Below are 24,133 nucleotides of genomic sequence, written 5' to 3'. Positions count from 1 at the left end.
TGTTGCATGGCATAGAATTGTGCGGGGTCAAACACTATGTAATATTGGGGCTCCTAAGGCGGAAAGCTACGGAGTGAACAGGATCCCCAAGATGGGGAAGGGGTCCAAAACAGTTGGATGCATTCTTAGGCATGATGACTTTTGGTATACAGTAAGAGGTTTGGGAAATGACTTTTTGTATGTTTTCCACAGATGGTGCCAATTTGATGTTGTCTGATTCGAGATGTTCCAAACCAAGGCCGCAATCAAATAATCTTGCCAACTAAACAAGGCCAAGGTAGAAGGACGAATCCGTACACCAAGATCTACAATCACAAGAAGAGTTAGAGGCTCGAAGAGTTATTCTTCGGATAGGCACCTTGACGCTAAAGTCAGTAGGGTAAAAGGATTGGTTGGGACGAGCAAGTTGAGACAATGAAGGTTTCAAGCCGACAAAGTGCTGAGTGAAGAGTTCCAAAAAACCACATGCTAAAGTCTCTCTCGACGACTGCTAGCTTTCTTCATCAGCAAAGAATTCAGAATTTAGGGTTTTTGTAGGGTTTCATTTGAACTGCTAGATATCTGAAAATATGAGGCCAATTCTGATGAAGGGCCATGAGAGGCCATTAACTTTTCTTAAATACAACAGAGAAGGTGATCTCTTCTCCTGTGCAAAAGACCACATGCCGACAGTTCGGTTTGCCGATAATGGTGAGCGGTTGGGGACCAAACGGTTCTGTTTGGTGTTGTGATGTATCAAGTTAGCTCGTATAGTTTTTATCTTTATAGATAAGAATTAAATCTCGATCTTGGCCTTTTGTTATTTCAGTGGAGTCTGGTATTTTTATAGCGAGATTGATGCATTGATGTTCGGGGGATTCTACGCGACTTATAAGTTATAACTGGAAGCGCGGATCAGACGGCGAAAATAATGGAATGTTCAGACTGGGACTCACTTTACACATTCAACTTTGATTCTCCAACTAGATCTGTGGATTTTTCTATTGGTGATAAGCTTGTGGTTATCACTACCGATCCGTTCATGGAACTTGCTTGGCCATTCATGTGAATCGTATCGCGAGAGGTCCTATTTTTCAAACATAAGTTTATTCGCATTAGGTCCTATTTTTCAAATCCTCCAAATTGAAAGTTAAGCTAATTCTCATGTTCGAACGTAAGTTTATTCGCATTAGGTCCTATTTTTCAAATGATGCAAAATGGGCAATTGGCTTGAGTATATAACTTTTTAAAGGGGTGCTTTGGGTAACACTCATGACACACAGGAATACTGCCATTGAATTCTTGATTTCTATGATGTGCATTTGCAGCAAGTCTATAATTCTCATTACTTAAGCAATTTTTCAAAGGTGGGAACTTGATGTACATCAGGAACATGAAGTTGGTGATACAACTTTTTGAACAAATGTCCAACCTAAAGGTGAATTTTGAAAAAAATTGTGTAGTGGGTGTGAATTACATAGGGATGCATTTGGGTAATAAACCAAAGGAGAGTTTTTGGAACCTAGTCATGGAAAGATTTGAAAAGATACTTGACTCTTGGAAGAAGAATTATCTTTCCCCTGGCAAGAGGATTACATTGATCAAGGGTACTTTAGCTAATTTACCCATTTATTTCCTTTCAATATTCAAAATTCCAGTAAAGATATCTAACAGATTGGAGAAGATGTTGAGAGGTTTCCTAAGGGAGCCGAGAGAGGATAAATGGACCATTGGGTGAGTTGGGAGGTGGTGACAAGAAGCAAAAATCTAGGTGGCTTGGGGCTTGGGGCTTGGGAACATCAAGAAAAGGAATGTGGCTCTTTTGGGGAAATGGCTGTGGAGACTCCTAATAAAAAAGAAGACACTATGGGCTAAAGCAGTGGTAAGCATACATGGGATGGAGCAAAATGGATGGGATGTTAGGATCCGAGCTAGGACCACAAGTGTGTCACCTTGGAAAGCCATTCATGATCTACTTTCAACTTTCACCCTTCTCATCTGGTATGATCTGAACACAGGTAACTCCATAAAATTCTAGGAACTTGGGTGGGGAATGCCCCTCTTAAGGGCGTGTTTCCTTCTTTGCATGCCCTTTCTGAATTAAAAAATGAGCCAGTTACTTCCTTCATTACCCCTTCATCTTCCTCTTCTGGATTTGGGTGGAATTTGGGTTTGAAAAGGGTTGTGAGAGATACAGACTTGGAAAATATCTCGATCCTCCTTAGTATTCTTGATAATGTTTTCTTGGACCCTACTAAGTTGGATTCTAGAATTTGGACCCCCATCCCCACTGGCTCATTTTCTTGTGCCTCTTTTTTCAAAGTCTTATGTCAGCCCTCTAATCTTATTGGCTCTCCCTTCTCGTTTAATGAGGTTTGGTGTAGACCAATTCCCCCCTAGAGTTGATAGTTTTTTCTAGGAAGCTTTTCTGGAAAATATCAATACGGGTGATATGTTCCAAAAGAAGAGACCCAGGACATGTTTATCCCCTCATAGGTGTGTTCTCTGTAAAGCGGATGGGGAGACCGGTTTTCACCTATTAGCGACTTGCCAGTTTGTTAAGTCCATTTGGGTGTAGGCGTTATCCCTCTTTGGGTGTAGATGGAATCCTCCATCAAACTTGCAAAGCCCTTTTTCTCCTTCCTTCTTCAGGTGTCGAATGAAAAAGGGAAGGACCATGTGGAGATGTTTAAGGGCTGCAGTATATTGGGCTCTGTGGGAGGAAAGAAATTCCAAGATCTTCTCTAAAGTAGAAAGAAGCAATGAAGAACAATAGATGACTTGTTGAGGAAATGGGGTGAGATTGCTAATTGCACCCAGACAAAAACAATCTTGAGTGTGTCTTGGACTCCCCCATCAGCCGTTTTTTTTAAACTAAACTTTGATGGGAGTAGTTGGGGGAATCCTGGACAATCAGGGATTGGAGGTATGTTTAGGGATGAGAATGGGTTTGTTTCAGCCATGTTTTCAAGCCCAATTGGAGTGGGTGACTCTCTCAGGGCTGAGATCTTTGCAGTTTTGGAAGGAGTTCAAAGAGCCAAGGAGATGAATATAAGAAGCTCATCATTGAAGGGGACTCGGAGGTGGTGGTAGGGTGATTGAATAAAGAAAATTGCAGATTATGGATGTACAGTAATGAGAGGAGGAAATTTAGGTGGCTGGTTCAAGAGATGGAAGTTAAGATCAGCTGGGTGAAAAGATCAACTAACTCTTTTGCTGATGGGTTAGCTAAGCATGGAGTCAAGATGGAGTCAATGTTTTGGGCACGTGTAATTTTTTCTTTTTTCCGTTCTTGGGATCTCAAGCTCCAGTTGGAAGATAAGAATGTTTATCTTCCTCCTTGTAATTACTTTTGTGATTAATTAATGAAATGTTGTTATTGATAAAAAAAAATATATCTTAGCAACTATAGAAGGGTATAATTTTTAGTATAAGATATTTAGAGAGGGAAAGAAGAGCAATTAAAGAAAAACAAAGGGGTAAAGACCCCACACCTGTTCAATTTAGTGAAACAAAGAGAGAATAATTGCAAGAAAAAGAAAATGAAGCCCTCCACATTCATCCTTCTCTTTCTAAAACCCTTGGCTCCTTTGTCGTAAAACCCTAAAACAAAACAGAAGTAATAAATATAGTACATGATAGAATGCATCAACACGCAAATGATGTAATAATAGTAATAATATCATAATAAGCTGTTCACTTTTTATTTTTCCACCTAAGCAACAGGCAGCATGTCACCTAGATAGACCTCTTTTTCATATAATATAAAATTCATGCTAGGCAGCTCTCAAGGGCATGTTGTTGCCTAAACAATGCCTTGACAATTTTTTTTTATCAGTGACAATGCCTTGACAATTATTTGATGTATCTAGGGATGAAGTAGACGCCATCCCCCCAACTCACCCCCACAAAAGGAAATCCTAAGAGGAAGAATTTGAAGGTCGATCAACAGCTGAGTGCAAGAATGAAGACCATGCGTGACGGGATAATCAATGCCCTAAATTTTATTCTCTAATCTAAGACTAAGGAAAAGGATCAACCCCAATCAAAAAAAATAAAAAAAAAAGAAAAAGAGAAAAAAAAATTGCAATACTGCAAGGAACAATGTAGAAAAATGTACCGAACATTTCCAAAGAAAAATACTGATAGTGAGTACTGATCATAGAAATGTGTCATCTGGGCCATGTGCTTAAAAAATTTGAAGAATGCATACTTCGAACCAGTGAACTCAATCATTAGTTGTTTGCACAACACAAGAATGGAATGCTAGAACACAGTAATACAGGAAGACACTAACCAGAGATATCTGAAAAGCCTGTAACATGGTTGCTGGTTCTCTAGGAACATGATGATTGTTCATTATGTATTCAAGAAATCTTGCAGCCATTCCTTTGACATCCTCCTGCATTTAAAGCCAAAAAGATTAAAAAAAATACTATTCCACCAGCCAGAAAAAGTACTAATATTTCATCTCCAAGATCCCGCATTTCATCAAAGTTTCAGGGAAGACACAGACATACATAAACAAAACAACTGCACGCCAGAAAAACAAAAAACAAAAGAAAAGAAACAACAACAAAGCTGCATTTGTTTCAATAGAAGGAGGGTGCAGAAGATTTTAGAGCAAAACAAATCACTCTTTTTCAGCCACATTATGATAAAGACCATATTTTCAACTTTACATTGAAACAAATCCAGCCTACAAGTAAATGGAATGCATGAAGCAATAATGTAGTTGAGGCAAACCCCAAAACATGGTATAAATCAATGACAAGGAAAACAACTGATAGAGCTACCTTAAGAAGTCTCTAGTCAATCAATGGTGCTCTGATACCATGTAGAATTGTAGATATGCAGAAATATTCTATACTTGGAGGAGAAAAACTCTATGCTCACTTGCTCAGGGTGTAGAAAATCTAAAATCGATATAGTCAATCAATGGTGCTCTGATTCCATGTGATCAACTTAGAATAGATTTCAGAAATAAAGAAAATAGTAGGGAAACAGACCTCAAACGAGAATAGATTGAAAGAGGAAAAAATAACAGAAAAGAGAAGAATCTTTCATCTTTTTTAGTTTGTCAAGCATATTGTATGTTTGAAAGTAAGATATCTGATTGGTGGCGCATGGCACTTGATGATTGAAACTTCATGCTGAAGAGATGGCATCAGTAGGAGTGACTGAAGGATATAAGCACATTGTGGGAGAGATTGGTTTGGTTGAAAGCATGTCTCGTAGGAAGGTTCATCAATACAGATCCTCAAGACATTGATGTTCTATAAGGGGCAACAAGAGAGTGGAGGATGAAGGAATTGGGAGTTAGAAGGCTAAGTGGAGGACTGTTTCTTTTCATGTTTCAAATAAATCAGATGCAGATAATGTGCTGATGAACAAAGAAGATAAATCGCAGCAGAAGCCTAACTAGGGGTTGGGAGATGGATTGATAGAAGGTTTGCTTACATTAATGTGTTTGGTATATCATTACATGTGCTGTACTCAAACCTTCATAGCCATTGCAAATATATGTGGTTAATTCAAGAGATTTTATGCGTGTAATAGGACCTGGAAGCAGCTTCAGTTTGCAAGGTTGTTGACTGAAGTGGAAGATGTGTCAGAGTACATATGAGCAAGAGAAGAAAGAAAAGAGAGAACTGTAAAGGTGTCAAAGTGATTCCCCACACCCAGAAAAAATATCTATATAAAAAGGTAAAAGGACCATTTTGACCTCAAGATACAAATAGTGTACAGCGAGTATACAAGGAAAAAGACAAAACTAGTCCTCTTTGTCTCTACAACCAATGTCTCTATACTCCCCCTCAAACTGATGCCAAGGAATGAGTTTGTCCATAAGAAAGGTGTGCTGGGCCTGTATCATAGACATGGTAAGCAAACCTGCTAGTAGCCCAGATGAGATGTGAGGAAGGGAAATTTGACCTACAAGGAGATCTCTGATAAAATGACAATCCATTTGAATATGATTAGCCCGCTCATGGAAAACAAGGTTGGATGCAATCTTGATAGCACTGAGATTGTCTGAAAAGAGAGGAACTAGAAATGCGAGATCAATATGAAGGTCATGGAGGAATGACTTGAGCCATACAATCTCACTACAAACCAAGGACATGGCTCTATACTCAGCTTCAATTGAAGATTTACAAACTATAGATTGCTTCTTACATTTCCAAGAAATAAGAAAGTCACCCAAGAAGATAGAACAACCCGTAGTAGACTGCCCTAGTGTCTAGACAAGCAGCCCAAGTAGCATCAACATAGGCAAAAAGCTGGATTAAGTATAAATGCGAAGTATAGGGCACTGGCTCATGGATTTCAAAATTATTGTGGTTGCACACCATCCCAACTGAATTGTGTATCAACCATTATATCCCCATCAAACTATATTGTAAAAAAACAAGGTGCCATGGACATTGCCAACAATCCAATCTGACATGACTGCAATAAACACATTGAGATTGAATGATTGATAGACACTTCATTCAAGAGAAGGTTACAAGTGGAGAAATTGGTCCTCCTTTTAATCAAGACTGAAGAGCAGCTAGCCAATTGCTTAACAAAAAGTGTTCTAGTAATGAAATTTTTTACCATAAAAAAAGATCGCTAAAGCAATGAAAGAAATCCACAATGAGGATATATATACATGCTAATTAAGAACTTATTTTTTAATTTCTTTCCTTTTTTTTGAATGGGGGTGGGAGCTAGTGTTTATATTGTTCAGAGTGCAAGAAAGAAAAGCAATCTAATCAACAATAACAAATTAAAATAGAAAGATAACTACTAAAAGAAAAAATTAATTAAAATGTTATCAAGAAAAGAAGACAATTATATGATTTTTTATCCAAGATGCATACTGGAAGGTGAAGGATTTCACAAAGTTTTGAAATCTCTGGCTTCAATAAGAGGTGAAGACTCTTCTGTGAATCTCGTAATATTCTTCCTTCATCAGATTCAGAGGGCTGAACTTCAGACACTTTTGTGGTATCATTAGCTATTTTGAAGAGATCATGCATTATGTGACTTGTTCTATTCATATTAATTGCTGACTGTTGAAACACTTGAGATCCAGAACCACATTGAATTGTGGTCATTTTTATAGGGAAAACAAAAGATGCCATCAGTTTGTAAAATAGAAACTTAAGCGAATCAAAGATTAGCAGGAAAGCTAAATCAATCAACTGTCCCTTCATTCCACAGCCAATAAACTAGAAAAAGTTTCAGAACAAAATAATGGACGATCCATAATTATGAAATACCAACACAGACCAAAGCTTTACCTTACTTCCCCACAGGAGTTTCTTTTCTCTTATCTTCTACCCAAGGTCTGAGCAAGATTGGATCAATCATGTTGTTGACTACCTTCTTGCGCTTCTTTATAAGTTCATCACTTTCAACTTCAGCTTTTTTCGGTGATTCCTCAAAATATTGAACTTTTTTCCGAATTCTCCGAGTAGACCAAGAGGAGTATCTCCGCTGAGGTTCCTTTCGCTACAGTATCTTTGCCCAAAATACATGTGGGATTTCATCAAACAACTGCCTTTCTGACTCCAGGTAACAGCTTCATGATGGAGCAGTTTCATGTTTCGTTGTCTTCATTATCACAAGGTAACAGCTTCAGCAGTTCCCCAGCTACATCATTCATGATTGATTGCTCAAAAGAAACATTTGACTCTGATGCTAGTGTTGTACATCCATGAAATTCATCCAATTTCTTGAACAAATAGGATGTACCCCAAATGAACAGCATATGACTAGAACTATGGTTTATATTCTGCACATTGATATCAAGAGTCATATCTTGCATTCTTGCTTTGACAGAATTAGAACTTTTCTTCCAAAGTGCAACATGAATATAAACGGAATACTTTTAACTGTTCAAACTGTGAATCAATTGAGATCCTTTGTAGGGCTCTTAAATCATTTAATGGATTCCAACCGCTACCAAATAAAATAACAGTATCAACAGAACAAAGTTTAATGCTTGGATGACAAGCACGATTTTCTAGTAAGAAAATGAATCTCCCCTGTTCCTTGTTAAATATATTTAAGGCAGCTTGCTTTTTTGAACTGAGCAATCCAATATCAACACGTTCATAAGAATCTAAACCAAATCTATGGCGCAGGAAAAATATCTCCAATAGAATTCCGTCCAGATCCACCAATTGACTGCCATATGAAAAGCATCCAAGTGAGAACGAAGTCATACCAACAAATATCTGTTTGCCTTCAGTATAGCCACTCTAGTAAGCATTATGAGAAACAAATGAATATAAAGAAAAATATATATATATTGAGCAAAATTCATCAGTGCTACACACTATAAATTCATTAACCAGCTCAATCAAACTTTAACTGCAGCACAGAAATAGAATAAATTCTAAAATAAGAATGTATATAAATCATGCACCTGAAGAGGTTGTAGCTTCCCACTTGCCTTCACACCAACGTCTAAGTACTCTATCTCTGGAAGACCTCTTGTGAGAAAAGTTTGCAAAGACTGATCTACAAGATAGGGATGATCACAGCACTGCAAAAAGATCAACATAAGCAATATCAACTAGAAAGAAAGACGAAATCTACCAAACAAAAGTAGCCATAAACAAATGCATAACAAAAAATGATAAACAAATAATCATAAAAAATCATACAAATACAGAAAGCTGACTAGGGAAAATCCAAAAATTGATCAATGGTGCACATCCCTTGTGAAAAAAAAGGGATGTGCTTGACTTTTTATGAAAAATCATACAAATACAGAAGGTGCTCCTATTAAAGTACACAGGTGCATAGTAGTGCTTGACTTTTTCAAAGCATAATGTGTCGTTTCTTCACTAGGATTGTGCCCCCTTTTTAAAAAACGGGATGTGCTTTAATCACAAATGAACACAAAAATGTTAAACATTCAGCTAAAACAAAGTAAACAAGCCCATTCTAATGCAATGACATTAAATTTGTCCTAACATTCCTGACAGAAATAACAATCTCACGAAGGGCACCAACAGGATCACTTTTTGAATTTGAACGAAGTGACATGGAGTTTGCGAGAAGAGTAGCACAGCACAGCTCAAGCTGCACATTGGAAGGTGTACAGGAACCCAATATTCTATAAACTTAGAGGAGTTGGACTTATGCTCAAATGCAACAAACTGCGTCAATCGCTTCTTCAGTTTACTCGTGTTGTCAATGGAGTCAGTTTTCAAACCATCACTGTTGATCTCCCCGCTTGCAGGATCAAGGAATGAGAGCAGATTGAGATACTCAGCTATACTATCCTGGAGAAGGTCAGAGGAAGTTAATAATCTGACATGCAATCACTGTTGTAAAGACATCACATGGCTGCTGACCAGGTCAAGATATGCTCTGGGAATCACCTCCAGTAGACACTTGATATGGTATAATTTCTCATACACCTACACCTTGGCAACAAGGCACCTGTCTGGGCAGGGCATGCAACATGACAAGGCAGGTGCCTTATGTTAATGCTATGAAATTTAAGATTATGGGTGTTGATACACCATATGGTCCATATTAAATAGTGCACAAATTGAGTCATTATAGCTAATGGTGTGCTGCACAACTTAATATTATAGATGCTATATGAAAGGGCATACAAAGTCACCGATACATAAGATCAAGTGTTTACAATAAAAGAAATCCATTGAACCACCACAATTTTGAACTCTAAAGAAGGAATTGTTGCAACACTTCTCTTTTCTGCTTTATGCTTCTTCCTCTCCTCCTTATTCTAATGACAGTGTTAGGTAACTGCCTAACTCAGGGACTTTTCAAGGAAGCCTGCCTCCTGAACGAGAGAGAGAGAAAAAGACAGAGAGAGAGAGAGAGATTGAATTCCCAAAATCAATGATTCCTCTTCTGGCTTCCTTTCCTTATTTATAACACTTCTATTACAATTCCGTTATATCAGCCTCTCCAGTTGTCCAGTTTGTTATTTAGTTTGTTCTAGTGGTTGGCTGTTAATTACATTACTTAAAGGATGACATGGCCTTTTCTTGTACACTTGTCTCTCTATTCCCTTTATTTGTGTCTCAACAGTCCCTCCTCCCTTGAAAGCGACCTTGCCCTCAAGGTCAAGATGTGGAAATCTATTCTGTAAGTCCAAGTAAGGTTTCCAAATTGCATCTTCAAGTGGGAGACCTGATTATACCACCAATGCCTCTGGTTCAATGTGATTCCCTTTGTGTATCCACCTGAAATCTGTTATCTAGGTGGGCTCAGTTTGAACTTGGCCATCTTCCGAGAATGATGGGAGGGTGGTTGTTGTTATTGCTTCTGTTTTTGGCAATTTCTTTAATAGAGATACATGGAATACAGGGTGCAATTTTGATGTTGCTGGAAGGTCAAGCCTGTATGCCACAGACCCGATGTGTTCCACAATCCGAAATGGGCCGAAGTACCTTGGGCTCAGTTTGTTCCACCTGTGGCCTGCTACTGAAACTTGCTTGTATGGTTGTAGTTTAAGGAAGACTTGCTCCCCAATCCGGTGCTGGACAGGCCTATGCTTTCTGTTGTAAGAGTCTGCCATCCATTGTTGGGCTCGACGGAGGTGGGATTTGAGATCTTGTAACACCCTATCCCGCTGGAGGAGTTGGTCTTCCACTGTTGCTACTGCTGTAGACCCTTTCTCATATGGGAGTAGAGGAGGTGGGTCTCATCCATATAGAGCCCGGAAGAGAGTCATTCCTGCTGCACTGTGATACGTGGTATTGTACCACCATTTCGCCCAATGAAGCCACTTGAGCCACTGACGTGGCCTATCCCCTGCATAGCACCTTAGATAGGTTTCCAAACTCCGGTTGACCACCTCAGTTTGCCCATCTGTTTGAGGATGGTAGCTGGTAGATTTGAAGAGTTTCACTCCCTGTAGTCGAAAAAGTTCTGCCCAGAAACGACTCATAAAAATTGGGTTGTGGTCTGAGACAATAGTGTTAGGGGTACCATGCAGTCGTGCCACCTCTTTAGTAAAAATCTCAGCCACCATTGAAGCTATAAAGGGGTGAGAAAGAGGGAGAAAATGGCAGTATTTGGTGAATCTATCAACCAATACGAGAATGACGGACTTGCCATAGGAAAGGGGAAGCCCCGTTATGAAGTCCATGGATCTATCTACCCAAACTTGTGTAGGAATTGGGAGTGGTTGTAGCAGACCTGCTGGAGACTGGGTATCAGCCTTATTTTTCTAGCAAATGACGCATTCGGCTATGAATTTTTGGACCAAATTCCACATGCCTTTCCAATGGAATTGGGTGGCTAGTCTCTTGTAAGTGCGCAAAATCCCTGAGTGTCCTGCTGGTGATGAGTGGAACACTTCAAGAAGCTGCTAAATATGGGCTGAATCCTGTGGTATCACCATTCGACGTTTATACAACAGCAAGTTATTCTCCACTGTGTACCCTGGGTGCCTAGTAGGGTCCTCTTGGACCTGTGAACGCAGCTTGTTCAGTTGTGGGTGTCTTTCAGCTTCTTCCCTCAATTGACTCATGATGGAACACGTTAGGCTTGTGAGAAGTAATGGAAATAGTTGTGGTTGGCGTGACAGCGCATCCACCACCTTGTTAGTGTGCCCTGCCTTGTATTTAATGACATAATCGTAGCCGAGTAATTTGGCTATCCATCGCTGCTGTTCCGGGGATAGTACAAACTGCTCCAACAGAAATTTCAAGCTATGGTGGTCAATTTGTATGATGAACCTCCTCCCTAGAAGGTAGGGTCACCACCTCTGAACTGCAAGAACAATTGCTATCAGTTCGCGTTTCGTATACTGACTTGGCCCATTTTTGTGTTGTCATTGCTTTGTTGAAAAACGCTAGTGGCCTTTCTTCTTGCATGAGGACCGCACCTACTCCTTGGCTTGACGCATCACATTCAATGGTGAAGTCCTTTGAGAAGTCTGGAAGTGTGAGCGTCGATGGGGATGAGACAGTTTTTTTAGCGTCTCGAAGGCCTGTTGGGCCTCCCTAGTCCAGCAGAAACCATTCTTCTTAAGTAAACTTGTCAAGGGGGCAGCAATCAGTCCATATCCTCTGATGAATCGCCGGTAGTACCCTGTTAGACCCAAGAAGCCCCGTAACTCAACATTTTGAGGTCGGGGCCAATTTATCATGCTTGAGATCTTTTCCGGGTCTGCTGCTACAATGCCATTTTTTACTACGTGCCCGAAGTAGTGTACTTGAGTCTGTCCAAATGCGCACTTTGACCCCTTTGCAAAGGGTTTATGAGTCCTTAGTAGTTCCATGGTGATTTGTAGATGTACTAGGTGTTCGTCCCATGTAGCGCTATATACAAGTATATCATAAAAAAAAGTGTATAAATTTGCGCAAGTGGGGTCGAAATATGTCATTCATAAGTGCTTGGAACATAGCTGGCGCATTGGTCAACCCAAACGGCATGACCAAAAACTCATAATGCCCCTCGTGTGTATGAAAGGCGGTCTTGTGGATGTCACCCTCATGGACCCGAATTTGATGATATCTCGATCCCAGGTCTAGTTTAGAGAATATGGTGGCCCGGCCGAGTTCATCTAGTAGTTCATCGATTACTGGTATGGGAAATCGATCCTTCACAGTAATGTTGTTCAGGGCCCTATAGTCTATACAAAACCGCCATGTCCCATCCTTCTTTTTCACAAGTAATACTAGCGAGGAGAATGGGCTTTGGTTGGGTTGTATAATTTTTCTATCAAGCATATATTGCCCTTGTCTCTCAATCTCTAGTTTTTGAAAATAGGGGTAACGATAGGGCCTTACATTTGTGGGTGTCGTTCCAGGCAGAAATGGAATGCAATGATCATGGGCATGTCTCGATGGTAGTTCCTTAGGCTCTTGGAAGATCACTGAAAACTTCTGAAGTAGCTGTTGTAGTTGTATGTGGGCCTCTTCGGATCTGCTGGAGTTACTTCCTTGGGCTAGAATTGGGCCATTCCCGTGGGAGTCAATCTGCATTAAAATGATGTGGGTTAGGTCTGTTGTCCTTGAATATGCACCTGTGAGCTGCCCACTTGAATATGCACCTGTGAGCTGCCCACTTGAAAGTCCATTGTGAGACGGACCCAGTCACATATCACCGGCCCTACTTGCCTTAACCATTGGACTCCCTAGTTGTCTAACCAATGTTTGGGTAATGAAATTGAGAGTGTTGCCACTGTCAATAAAAACCAACACATGGCACCCTTGTACCAGTCCGGTTACTCTCATAGTTTGAGAGAAGGCAAGACCGGTCAAGGCTTGCAGGGATACTTCCGAGTATTCCTTTGTCCATTGCCCCCATTCTTGGTTGTCCACTGGCTCGTCAATGTCTGTTGATTGCTCGACGTTTTCGGTTTCGAGCTGAAGGAAGAATATTTGCAAGATCTTACAGCGATGGCCCGGTTCGAATTTGTCTCCACATGCATAACAAAGGCCCTTTTCCTATCGGGCTTGCATCTCAGCCCAGGTTAACCTCTTGGTTGAGTCGGGGCCTGAACCAAAGTTGGCTTCCTTGCTTGTGATTCCTACTCCTGGTCTGGACTCCAGTTTACCCAAGATACCCGGTTCTGGATTCGGTATACCTGGTCTGACCGCAGCTCAGGTCAATTAATCCTTCTTGCTCGATTCAGTTTGTCTTCATGGAGTCGAGCTAAGGCTGCTGCGTCAAGAACAGTGGTGGGTTGCATGGCTTTAACCTCTAGCCGCAATTCTTCCTTGAGTCCACCAACAAAACTGCCGACAAGTGCGTTTTCTGGCCACCCTTGCACATGCACAGCTAACCTTTCGAACGCCATCTGATAATCTTAGACGGAGCCGGTCTGTCGTAGCTTAGTTTTCAAAAGCTGAGACTCCAAATCTCATGGTTAAGGCATCGGTGAAGTCCACCCATGTGGCTCTTGGGTGTCGTCGCCGGTACCACTGGTACCAGACGATCACCTCTCCTTCCAAGTGTGCGGAAGCTAATGGAACACGATCAGGTCCCTGCATATCGTGGTAATCGAAGTACCTTTCGGTTCATAGAAGCCAGGACGTGGGATCTCCCCCTGCAAAGACGGGAAACTCGATTCTTGTCGTTCTTGATCTGCTTCAATGACTGGTGTCACTGTATTCTTCCTACCCTTCCCGATTCGGCGCAGGTGGTGTCTGTTCCAGTCGCTCAAGCAAGGATGCGAAGCTTTCTTTTATTTCTTTAACGACAGCCGATAATCTTTGCATTTCTCCTTCCATGTTGTCAACCCTGTTCTCCATCGCAAACAACCTTGTGCTCGGCATCTTAGCTCTGATACCAACTTGTTAGGTAACTGCCTAACTCAGGGACTTTTCGAGGAAGCCTACCTCATAAATGAGAGAGAGAGAGAGAAAAAGAAAGAGAAAGAGAGAGAGAGAGAGAGAGAGGGAGAGATTGAATTCCCAAAATCAATGATTCCTCTTCTGGCTTCCTTTCCTTATTTATAACACTTTTGTTACAATTCTGTTATATCAGCCTCTCCACTTGTCCAGTTTGTTATTTAGTTTGTTCTAGTGGTTGACTGTCAGTTACATTAGTTAAAAGCTGGCGTGGCCTTTTCTTGTACATTTGTCTCTCTATTCCCTTTATTTGTGTCTCAATAAACAGGAAGAAAAAGTAGTAATGTAGTACAGAGAAAAATAAAATAAAATAAAAAGTGACCCTTCAATTTTACACCCTCTCTCTTTCTGTCTAAACAGAGGTTCCACTAATAAAGTTGTCTTTTTCATTTTTATTCATCACCCCTTCCCCTTTTTATATCCCTCTCTAGTTTCTTTTGCTCTGAACAGGAGCACCACCCTTAGGGATTTTGCATTTTTTTTATTTTACCATTTTTTCCCTCTCCGCTCTCCCCTATCTATTTTTCCTTTCTTTTTTATTTTTTTATGGATAACCAGGAATCATTTCATTAGTAAAAACAATAATGCACAGTGAGGATTAAAAGGGGTAAAGATACTCCAAAAGTACAGATATTACACTTGGGCCCAGTGCAGTTGTAAGTTTTAAAACTACCCTAGCACCTAGATGAGTCTTGCCTTGGTACCTTAATTATTATGCCTGTAACAGAGAAAAGCAACAGAAAAGCATGAAGAAACAAACACCTTTACTTGACCACTAGCAACAAGAAGCCTAAAATCAGTTGTTAGCATCTTAATTTGTTCCATGTGCTTCGACACTCTAATTTGTTGGCACTCATCAACTATTATAGTCTCCCATCCCAAGCATTCCAATGCTTCTGAATCCTGCAGAAAATATGTAGAAGTAAATTAGATCTCCATCAATTATGAAGAAAACAATTCCAAAATCATTTCAGATAACAATAGTAAAGAGAACTACAACAAAATCCATTAGTCCAACTTAAAGTATCAAGACAGCACCACTTCTGATAGACAATTATGCACCTTTACTTGTTGACAACCAATGGTAAATCAAACACCTGAGAATAATGGTTTCTTGGCCCAAGTCAACCAGAAAAAAGATGCCTAAAGGAACACATCTTTTCCTCCCCTCATCCTAAAGTCACTCATCCATGAGGGAACTATATTTCTTTTCCATATCATAAACCATTTTAAAAAAGCAACACAAATAAATCCATAAGTACCTCAACTATAGTCTCTGGCAGTGATAAAAGTGCTTGGAACATTATGCAACCACCTTCCTCATAAAATTCTAGTGACCATAGACTCTTCCTGATATCTTTGCTCCCATTGTAGACCACAACATTGAAACAAGGTGCCAAACGCAAGAAGTCAGCCTCCCATACAGAAAGAGCAGTTGGGGTAGTAATAATGAGGAAAGGACGGTGTACATCAGATTGTAGTGATAAGAAAATACATCAGGACCAGTTGGAGTTGATGATTCCAAGTCATGCCGTTAAGAATCTGGATTACTGGGACTATTCAATTAGTATTTCTGGTGCAGGAGTACAGCAGACCCATGACCCATTTGCCAACCATAAACCTTGGGATCATCTATAGAGAAATGAATGCACCTTTTAGTCATTACCTTTAAACCCATGCAAAACACACAAATATTTAATCTTCTTACTTCCATATCACACCTACAATATGAAAACAATCAGGGGAAAGAAAAGCCAATACTATGTGCAAAGAGTTCGCATCACTGCCCCACCGCGCCTCACCCCACAATCGCCCCACACGATGTGTGGCTAACACCTGTCCAGTCGCACGCGGTGGGGCGTTCCGCGTGCGGGGCTAATGGGATGAATGTTAGCCCTGCCCGTTAGCCCCAAAACGAACTCAAAAGAGCTTTAGTCTGCGACTCTGTGAGGTTTTCCTATATTCCCACCCCTTTGAAGCTCAAATCGGAGGCTCTAACCCCCCCCCCCCGGTTCTCTGCCCAAGCTCGGATCTCTGCCCCATCTCTGGCACGGGCGATCGCTCCGGCCATCAAGTAAGTTCTAACCTTCATTTTTTGTCTAGGGCTTTGGCTTTTTCATTAAACCCTCCTTTGATGTTTTGTTTTTCTTTTCAAACCAGAGACTTTTTTACCCTCTTCCACCTCCTCCTCCAGCACCGACAATCGCTCCGGCCACCGTTTTTTGTGTGGGTATTTTTCATTTCAAGAAGCCAGTGCTCTATGAAGAAAAAACCAAGGAGTCTACTAAATCCAACCTCAAACGCTCAATCATTTTTGTGAAAAAAAAAATCTGTTTGATGCATAGTCATAAAATCAACCATACATCAACAAAAAAGTCATTTTTGTGCTCAGTGGATCTCTCCTGTAAGGAGTTACTTTTTCCACCTTTTCTGGTAATCTTTCTATGGTTCAACCATACATCAACTGATTAATTCCCAAATGCCCCTGCATGTATCAACCATAATGACCATACGAAAACACAGAAAATGGTATTATCTAAATTCTATGCTCGAAGATGTGACCGGAGCGATCTCCAGTGCTGGAGATGGGGGCAGAGATCCGAGCTCAAGTAGAGAACGAGGGTCAGAGCCTCCGATTTGAGCTTCAAGGGGGCGGGAATATGGGAAAAGCTCACAGAGTCGCAAACTAAAGTCCATTTGAGTTCATTTTGGGGCTAACAGGCGAGGTTAGCATCCGTCCCGTTAGCCTCGCACACGGGAATGCCCCACCGCGTGCGACTGGACAGGTGTCGCACGTCATGTGGGGCGATTGTGGGGCAAGGCGCGGTGGGGCGGTGATGCGTAGTCTTATAAATGCGGAGAGGTGATGACTAGTCATTTTGGCCTCTCTAAATTTAAGATATTGATGCAATCTCAGAAAAATAACTAAGATATTGATCCATTTACCAATACCAGTTTTGTTTTTTATCAATGTTTTTAAAACCAACACAGAAATGAAACCGCTTTTCCATCCAGGTAGTGGTTCAGCAGTTCAACTTATCTGGATTAAATGGATCAACCTGTGAAACCATAAATTAAATAAAAATAAAAAAGATAAAAATATAGAAAATAACATAACATTTGCGATAAAAAGAGCATGCCATTTTTTTATCAGCAAAGGAAATTTTATTAGAATAAATATTACGATTTAGTACAAACAGGTTGGAACATTCCAACAGCCCAGGATTATGTTACACTTCTGCCCAAAACAAGTGATGTCTATTAACCCCTTGTTTAGCTAGTGAACCCACCATTCCATTTGTAGTTCTTCTCATCCAATTGCACTGATATTCAATTCCCTTAGGCTCAGTTTGGAAAGAGTACAAATACAAATATGTACAGTGCAAATACATACAAAATAATGCAAAATATAAGGTTTTGCACTCTACAAATTTGTATTTGTACTCCTTGGGCAGGCTGTTTTGTAATTCCATTCTGATTATTGTGAATAAATTATCAATCATTTATCAAAAGAAAACTGTATTTGTACTTTTTCCAAACTAAGCCTTAATAAGCATTCTATGTCCAGAAAAGCATGCTTGTAGAGGTAGATTGTTGCTCCCTATCCAAGATATCACCAAATTACTTTGCTAATCTAAGTCCCTTTAGCAAAGCCATCATTTCAGCTCTCCGGAGAATCTCCAGCTCCAATTGATCCTAAGTACGTAGCCACCACCTTGTCCAAGGTCTCTCTGAACACAACCCTAATGCCTTCTATCCCCGGCTTGCCCATGAAACTTCCACAAAAAGCATGCCTTCAATATTATATATTCATCATTTTAATAAAAAATAAGTGTGATAAATAAGAATGTAATAGCTCTTTTTCAGGGCTGAGATCTTGGTGGCTTTGGATAGGGTTCAAAGAGCTAAAGAGATGAATATTAGTAAGTTGGTTATAGAAGGAGATTCTGAGGTGGAAATGGGTTGGTTAAAGGAAGACAAGAATGGGCTTTGGAACTACAACAATGAAAAGAAGAAATTTAAATGGCTGACAGGGGACATTGTCAAACAAATAAGAATGTAATAGCTCATTTCTAATTGTTTTATTTTCTCTTTGGGTGGCACTTAGTCTCTTTTGGGGGAGTCCACATGGTTTATCTCCCTTTCTTGTACTTAAAGTTCTTTAATGAAAGTTTTTTGTTAATGATCAAATAAAAAAAAGTGTTATAAATAAAAATTATGGTTATTAATTATGGAAATGTCTAAAAAATAGAAAAGAGTAAATGTTTAATCCATGGCCCACTGACAACGTCAAATGGTTCAGCAGTTCAATCAACAGGGTCATTGAGTGAAATATACCTAAAAAAACAGTTTAGGTGATGTATCAATCAGTTTGGCTGTGAATAGTCAAAAGCATTGGTTGACAGAAGCAAGTACTGGTAGTATGGTACAAATGATACACAGGCCCACTATATTTAACTTTTCCTTGGTCATATGGGTTCAGACCTAAGTATTATGAGGAGACTACCTACAAGATATAGTTTGCAGGTATTCTCTCTCTCTCATGCATCTGTGAGAGAGAGAGATGGCATGCTTGTTTCATCTCTTCGTTGCATATGCAAAAGAGGATTCTGCATCTTGGTGTGTCAATGTAAGGGGTATAATTGTAAATATGATGTTCCAAGTCCATCACAAGTAGACTCATAGGCACATGTCGATTCGTGAATCCCAGCCTAGACTAAGGTTTTATTGTAGTACTGCTAAGTGGTTTCAGGGAGCATATATTCTCTCTTTGTTTAACCATTAATCTGTATGGGCTTTGAGTGGTTCATTGTTGAGAGACTTTCAGATCATTCTTGATTGATGAGGAAGAGTTCCCAAACAACCATATAGATATAAATATATACCCCAAGTGTCACACCTAACCACTCATTCATGTGGTTAAAGAGCCATCAAATCAATAGCTGATAGCCTTGCTGGGGGGAGAGTGACAAGAGATGGTTTGTCACTTATTCCAAGGGCCCCACCACACAGAGATAAGAAAACTTTTATACATCTTTTCATATATTTTTTCATGATATACAGGGAATTCTTGGGTTAGGTTGCTCTTGGCACTTTTGATACCATTAAATCCTGTGGGTAGTTCATATTAGCTCACACAGTACATATTATTTTCCTTTCTGTTTTTTATTCCTGACAAAAAGAATGTGAAAACATCCATGCAATATGGAAAAACTGTAATAGAGAAAGATTCATAATAAAATCTGATGTTGGAATAGGTGCATTCTTCAATCAAAGAACTTGGACTAAAATTTGTATATTGTATGGCTGTTACTTCCTCATTAGTAACTAGGAGAGATTACTTACCAAGATTCCTCAGGCAGAATAGTCCAACTTCATCGATCTTTGTAATTTTCTGAAAAAAAGCAAAATGGAAGTTGCACCCACATCAACTATTCTGATGGAAACACTTTCACTAGAAATTAAATACACACAGACACATAAATACATGCATGGGCTCACCAGCATGCAGACACAAATGTGTTTCAAACCTAAAATGGCTTTATAAGGAAAGGCTAATGATGATCTAGTAGCCACACCAGCATCCCACCCATTTGCTAGCACCTCATGGATGTACCACGACTTATCAAACTCTATTGAGAATCTCCATAACCATTTACCCTACAGAGCAAATTCCTTCCCACCAATCTACCCAACCCTGATCTCCCTTCCTGCTTTGTTATTCTAGCTGTAATCCAATTGATCAAGAGTACTTGTGTTAAAAGAATGACCACGTTGGCTTTTTTCAATAGCATATCTTGCTCATTTTCCGCAAGTCATCATACTTTTTTCTTGATAAGATATGTGAGCATTATTTACCAAGGTGTGTTCGCAAACCTACATTCATAGCCAGAAGCAAGTGAGATGAAAGTAAGCTATCATTCCATAATCATTCTTAGAACCGCAGAAGCTTCCAAAGAAGAAAAAAAGAAAACAAAAGTTATGCAAAACTGAAGCATTAAATCATGAGGAACGTTAAACGATTCATTCAAAGTTGTTTGTGACGCTAGAAGAAAACTGTATAATAAGTGTAAACACAAATGAATTGTGCAAGTATCTAAATAGGATGCTTTGTTACAATTCTTTTAAATTGCAGACTCATTACATACCATTTGGAAACAGTGAAACCGAATTCAGTCCATAGGAACAACAAAAAAAAAAAAAAAAAATGGGCATACCTATCATAACTATCATATACATACAACTACCAGCATTTTTTGTGGATGAGAAAACATCAAACATCTCAACCAGAATAAGAAACCCAAACTATGTATACCAATATACAGCTCCTATGGTAAAGGCATAAATACAAGTTCTTTGTCCAAATTAAAAAATAAAGCAAAGCTATTGGAACAATTTGGCAAGAGATATAATCATAAATAAACAGCATATATATGAGGAGGTAGCCAGATTTCTTACCAAGTATAAATTAAATTAAGAGGTTTGTGCAATGTTTGGTTCACTCCATAGCCTTTCATTGGCTAACCTTTCTCATCCCAGCAAAATCAAGCCCTAGTGTCAAATAGAATCATCTAATAAGATACTTCCATTCTTTATCTCATTGTAAATCTCTAAATCTTTATCCAAATCACATTATCTGCACTACCCTGTAATAAAGAAGTACAAGTTACCTAATTGGAAGTGTCTTTTTCTCATCATCAGGCTGAGAGTTCTAAACAAATGTTTGGTTCACTCCATGTCATTTAGTTGACTGACTAACCTTTCTCATTCTTGCCACTACCAAACCCTAGTGTCAGATGGGACCATCTAACAAGATACCTTTCTTCTTCATCTTGTCGTAAACCTCTCGAGCTTTATCCAGATCATGTAATCTGCGGCACCCATTGAGAAGAGAAGTGCGAGTCACCTCATTGGGAGTGGCATTCTCTTGTATCATTTCATCAACCAACATAAGAGCAATGTCCATCTGATTCAATTTGCAAAACCCATCAATTATACAGGTATAAGTAAAAACATCGGGTGAAAAGCCTCTTTCTCTCATTTCAGTGAACAGTTGCCAAGCTGTGTTCATATTTCGAATTTTACAAAACCCAGCAATAATTGTTGTGTAAGCAATTTTGTCAGGCATCAAATGCTTTCCAATCATTTCCTTGAACAAATTTAGGGCATCATACACCTTGCTACAATTGCACAATCCACTGATCAGATTTGTATATGTGATGGCATTGGGTGAGATCCCATCTTTTGACATCCTTGCATACAACTTTAAAGCGTCCTTTAGGTTTGACTGTTTGACAAAACCATCAATAAGGGTACTATAAATAACAACATCAGGAACTAGACCCCTCTTTAGCATCAAAGGAAAAAGTTCCCAGGCACGCTCAGATTTCCTTTCCTTGCACAGTCCATTGATGATTGCGTTATAGGTAAACAAGTTGGGAATAATACCTTGGTCTTGCATTTCATCCATAAGTTTAAAAGCTTCATCAACACGCCCTTCCTTGCAGTACCCATCAACAATAACAGTACATGTCACAGTGTTAGGTAGTATACCTCCATCAAGCATAAACTTAAACAGATCCAAAGCTTTCTCCAAGCACCCTATCTTGCAATAACCATGGATCAAACTGGTCCAATTAATAACATCAGGGGGTAAGTTGTGTCTGAACATTTCTTCTAGAATTCTATTGGCAGAATCCAATTCCCCTTGCTTACAATATCCATTAATTAATATGTTGTGAGAAATCTGGTCATGCTTATAACCAGAAGAATCGAGCTTATAGAACCAGTCTAGTGCAATTTCCATGTGTCCACCTTCACATAGACCATTCAAAATTGAGCTAAAGGTAACTATGGAAGGCCTTATTTTACTGCTTTCCATTTCCTTCAGTAAATTCCAACCTTTTAGAACATCTCCCTTCTTGCAGAACCCATCTATCAAAATGCTGTAGCTATAAACATCAGGTGATATTTTATCACTTTTCATTTCTTCCAAAACCCTCATAGCCTTGTACACCTCGCCTTTTTTACAGAAACCATATATAACAGCATTGTAACAATTACTATTGAGAGGTTGATTTCTATTTCTCAAGTCATGGAGGAAGTCTAATGCCAAGTCTGCATCTCCAGCTCTGCAGATTCCATATAGATATGTGCCATATGTGACAACCGTTGGACGCACAGAACAATTCTGCATTTCCACTAGGATCTCATTAGCTCGCCTAATATCTGCCTTGTCCTGCCAAAGATCTCCTTTGCAGTAAAAGTCCATCAAAATAGTGTAAGTGTAAACATTAGGATGTGGCCCATAGTTCTTCATTTCATCAAATAAACTAGTAAGGAATTCAACTCTATTTCCTTCAGCCAGATACTTGAGCAAGAAATTGCACGAGGACACATGAGGCTCGAGCCCAATGCTCTTAGCTTGCACGAATACATCAACTGCATTCTCAAGCATCAAAGACTCTGCAAAAATATTCATAAGTACTTCAAAAACAATGACAGATTGTTCTTCCCCCGATAAATCCATCAATGTGGGGAGCAAATCAAACATGTCATAACTGGCTTCCTTATAAAAGAACACGACCTCCCTCAAGAGACCAGATGCTTCCCTGCGCATTCCTGCTGATGAGAAGATGTGTATCATAATCCCAAATGCGTGGATAGATCGATGAAATCCATACTTGTCAACGGCTTCTGGGAACCGTATCTCCCTTGCACTTCTCCAACTCAAGGAATGAAACACTCGAACTACCAACGGGAACAACTTACACTCCGTGGTGGCATATGAATTTTCACCGGGAACATTACTTACATCAGATACGGAATTTTGGAACAAAAAATTCGAATCAAACGCGTGCTCATACAACAATGATGCCGAAGAAGCACCAGAGTACGCTCTGAATAAACATCTTTGTCGAAGAAGAGCTTGCGTCCAGAACAATCTGAGTTCAGCTACACTCATAGATAGGGTTCCGTGGTGATAGAAACCCGGATGAACTAACTGGTTCTCGGAAATAAGCAAAGTCCCATCTTTGTCGATGGCTACAGAAAATTTGGCGTTTGCACATAAATACAGTGTGATGGCAAGAGAGAGAGAGGGAGACCATCACCTGGTTTCGGCTTTGCCTCTAAGCTGCGCAGGGAGGACGTACAATCATCCCTTCGCTAGACCACACCGAGAGAGAGATCTAAGAGTCTCCGTCGAGAAATCAACCCTTCGCCAGACCACACCAAGAGAAATGAGTGATGTGAGCGGCGAGTGAGTGCTGTGTTAGCTGCTTGGAGGGTGACAATAATGAGTTCGGCCTCAGTCAGGGCAAAGCCAATATTCCGAATGCAAGGTTGGTAGGGCAACAACGGTTCGTGCTTCAATTTTTAAAATAAGGAAAAAGGGTAAATTACAGACCCCCCCCCCGGGTACTATGGGGTCAGTGGCAAATATCCTCTGTACTTTAATTTGCGATAAAGACTCCCTAAATTTTTACTTTGTGACAAATACCCCTTAGCCGTTAACTCAGAAAAGTGTTAAATTATCAAAATATCCTACTAAACTTTTTATATTTTCCTTTTTTGCCATTTTTTCTTAAAACCTAATTTCTCAAAACACATTTGATCATCGGAAAATGAACAAAAAAAAAATCTAACTTTAAGACCGTTGATAGGAAAACAAAAGAGAATCCATGATGTATCTTCAATCTCTCCATATTCTCCATCACAAGAAACAATACTCCTCTCTTCCTCTCTTTCTCTCTCTTTCTGGTATTATTCTTTTTGTATCAGAAGAACACATCTCCAAATTCTCATTTTCT

General features: G+C 39.7%; 1 protein-coding gene across 10 annotated transcripts; it reads right to left on the bottom strand.

Moving 5' to 3' along the window:
* Window positions 1-3,417: 3,417 nt before the first annotated feature.
* LOC148848722 (uncharacterized) lies at window positions 3,418-23,671 on the bottom strand. 10 transcript variants are annotated; one of them, XM_088951759.1, is made up of 11 exons: window positions 20,993-23,671; window positions 20,781-20,873; window positions 19,824-20,198; window positions 19,668-19,716; window positions 15,584-15,953; window positions 15,084-15,224; window positions 8,992-9,263; window positions 8,399-8,518; window positions 7,269-8,157; window positions 4,277-4,381; window positions 3,418-3,582 (listed from the first exon to the last, which is right to left on the bottom strand). In XM_088951759.1, the coding sequence occupies exon 1, from the start codon at window positions 23,284-23,286 to the stop codon at window positions 21,115-21,117; it is 2,172 nt and encodes a 723-aa protein (XP_088807885.1). In that variant the 5' UTR covers window positions 23,287-23,671; the 3' UTR covers window positions 3,418-3,582; window positions 4,277-4,381; window positions 7,269-8,157; window positions 8,399-8,518; window positions 8,992-9,263; window positions 15,084-15,224; window positions 15,584-15,953; window positions 19,668-19,716; window positions 19,824-20,198; window positions 20,781-20,873; window positions 20,993-21,114. The 10 variants fall into 10 exon arrangements, with proteins under 10 accessions (XP_088807885.1, XP_088807884.1, XP_088807883.1 ...); XM_088951758.1 differs by lacking the exon at window positions 8,992-9,263 and having other exon boundaries at window positions 15,584-15,678; window positions 15,817-15,953; XM_088951757.1 differs by lacking the exon at window positions 8,992-9,263.
* Between the last annotated feature and the right edge of the window lie 462 nt (window positions 23,672-24,133).

The sequence above is a fragment of the Nelumbo lutea genome, chromosome 6 (assembly GCF_056320005.1).
Source record: "Nelumbo lutea isolate HS-2025 chromosome 6, American lotus-T2T, whole genome shotgun sequence".
NCBI lineage: Eukaryota > Viridiplantae > Streptophyta > Magnoliopsida > Proteales > Nelumbonaceae > Nelumbo > Nelumbo lutea.
The sequence above is the reverse complement of the archived record's forward strand: the minus strand, read 5'-3'. Positions and strand labels throughout refer to the sequence as shown.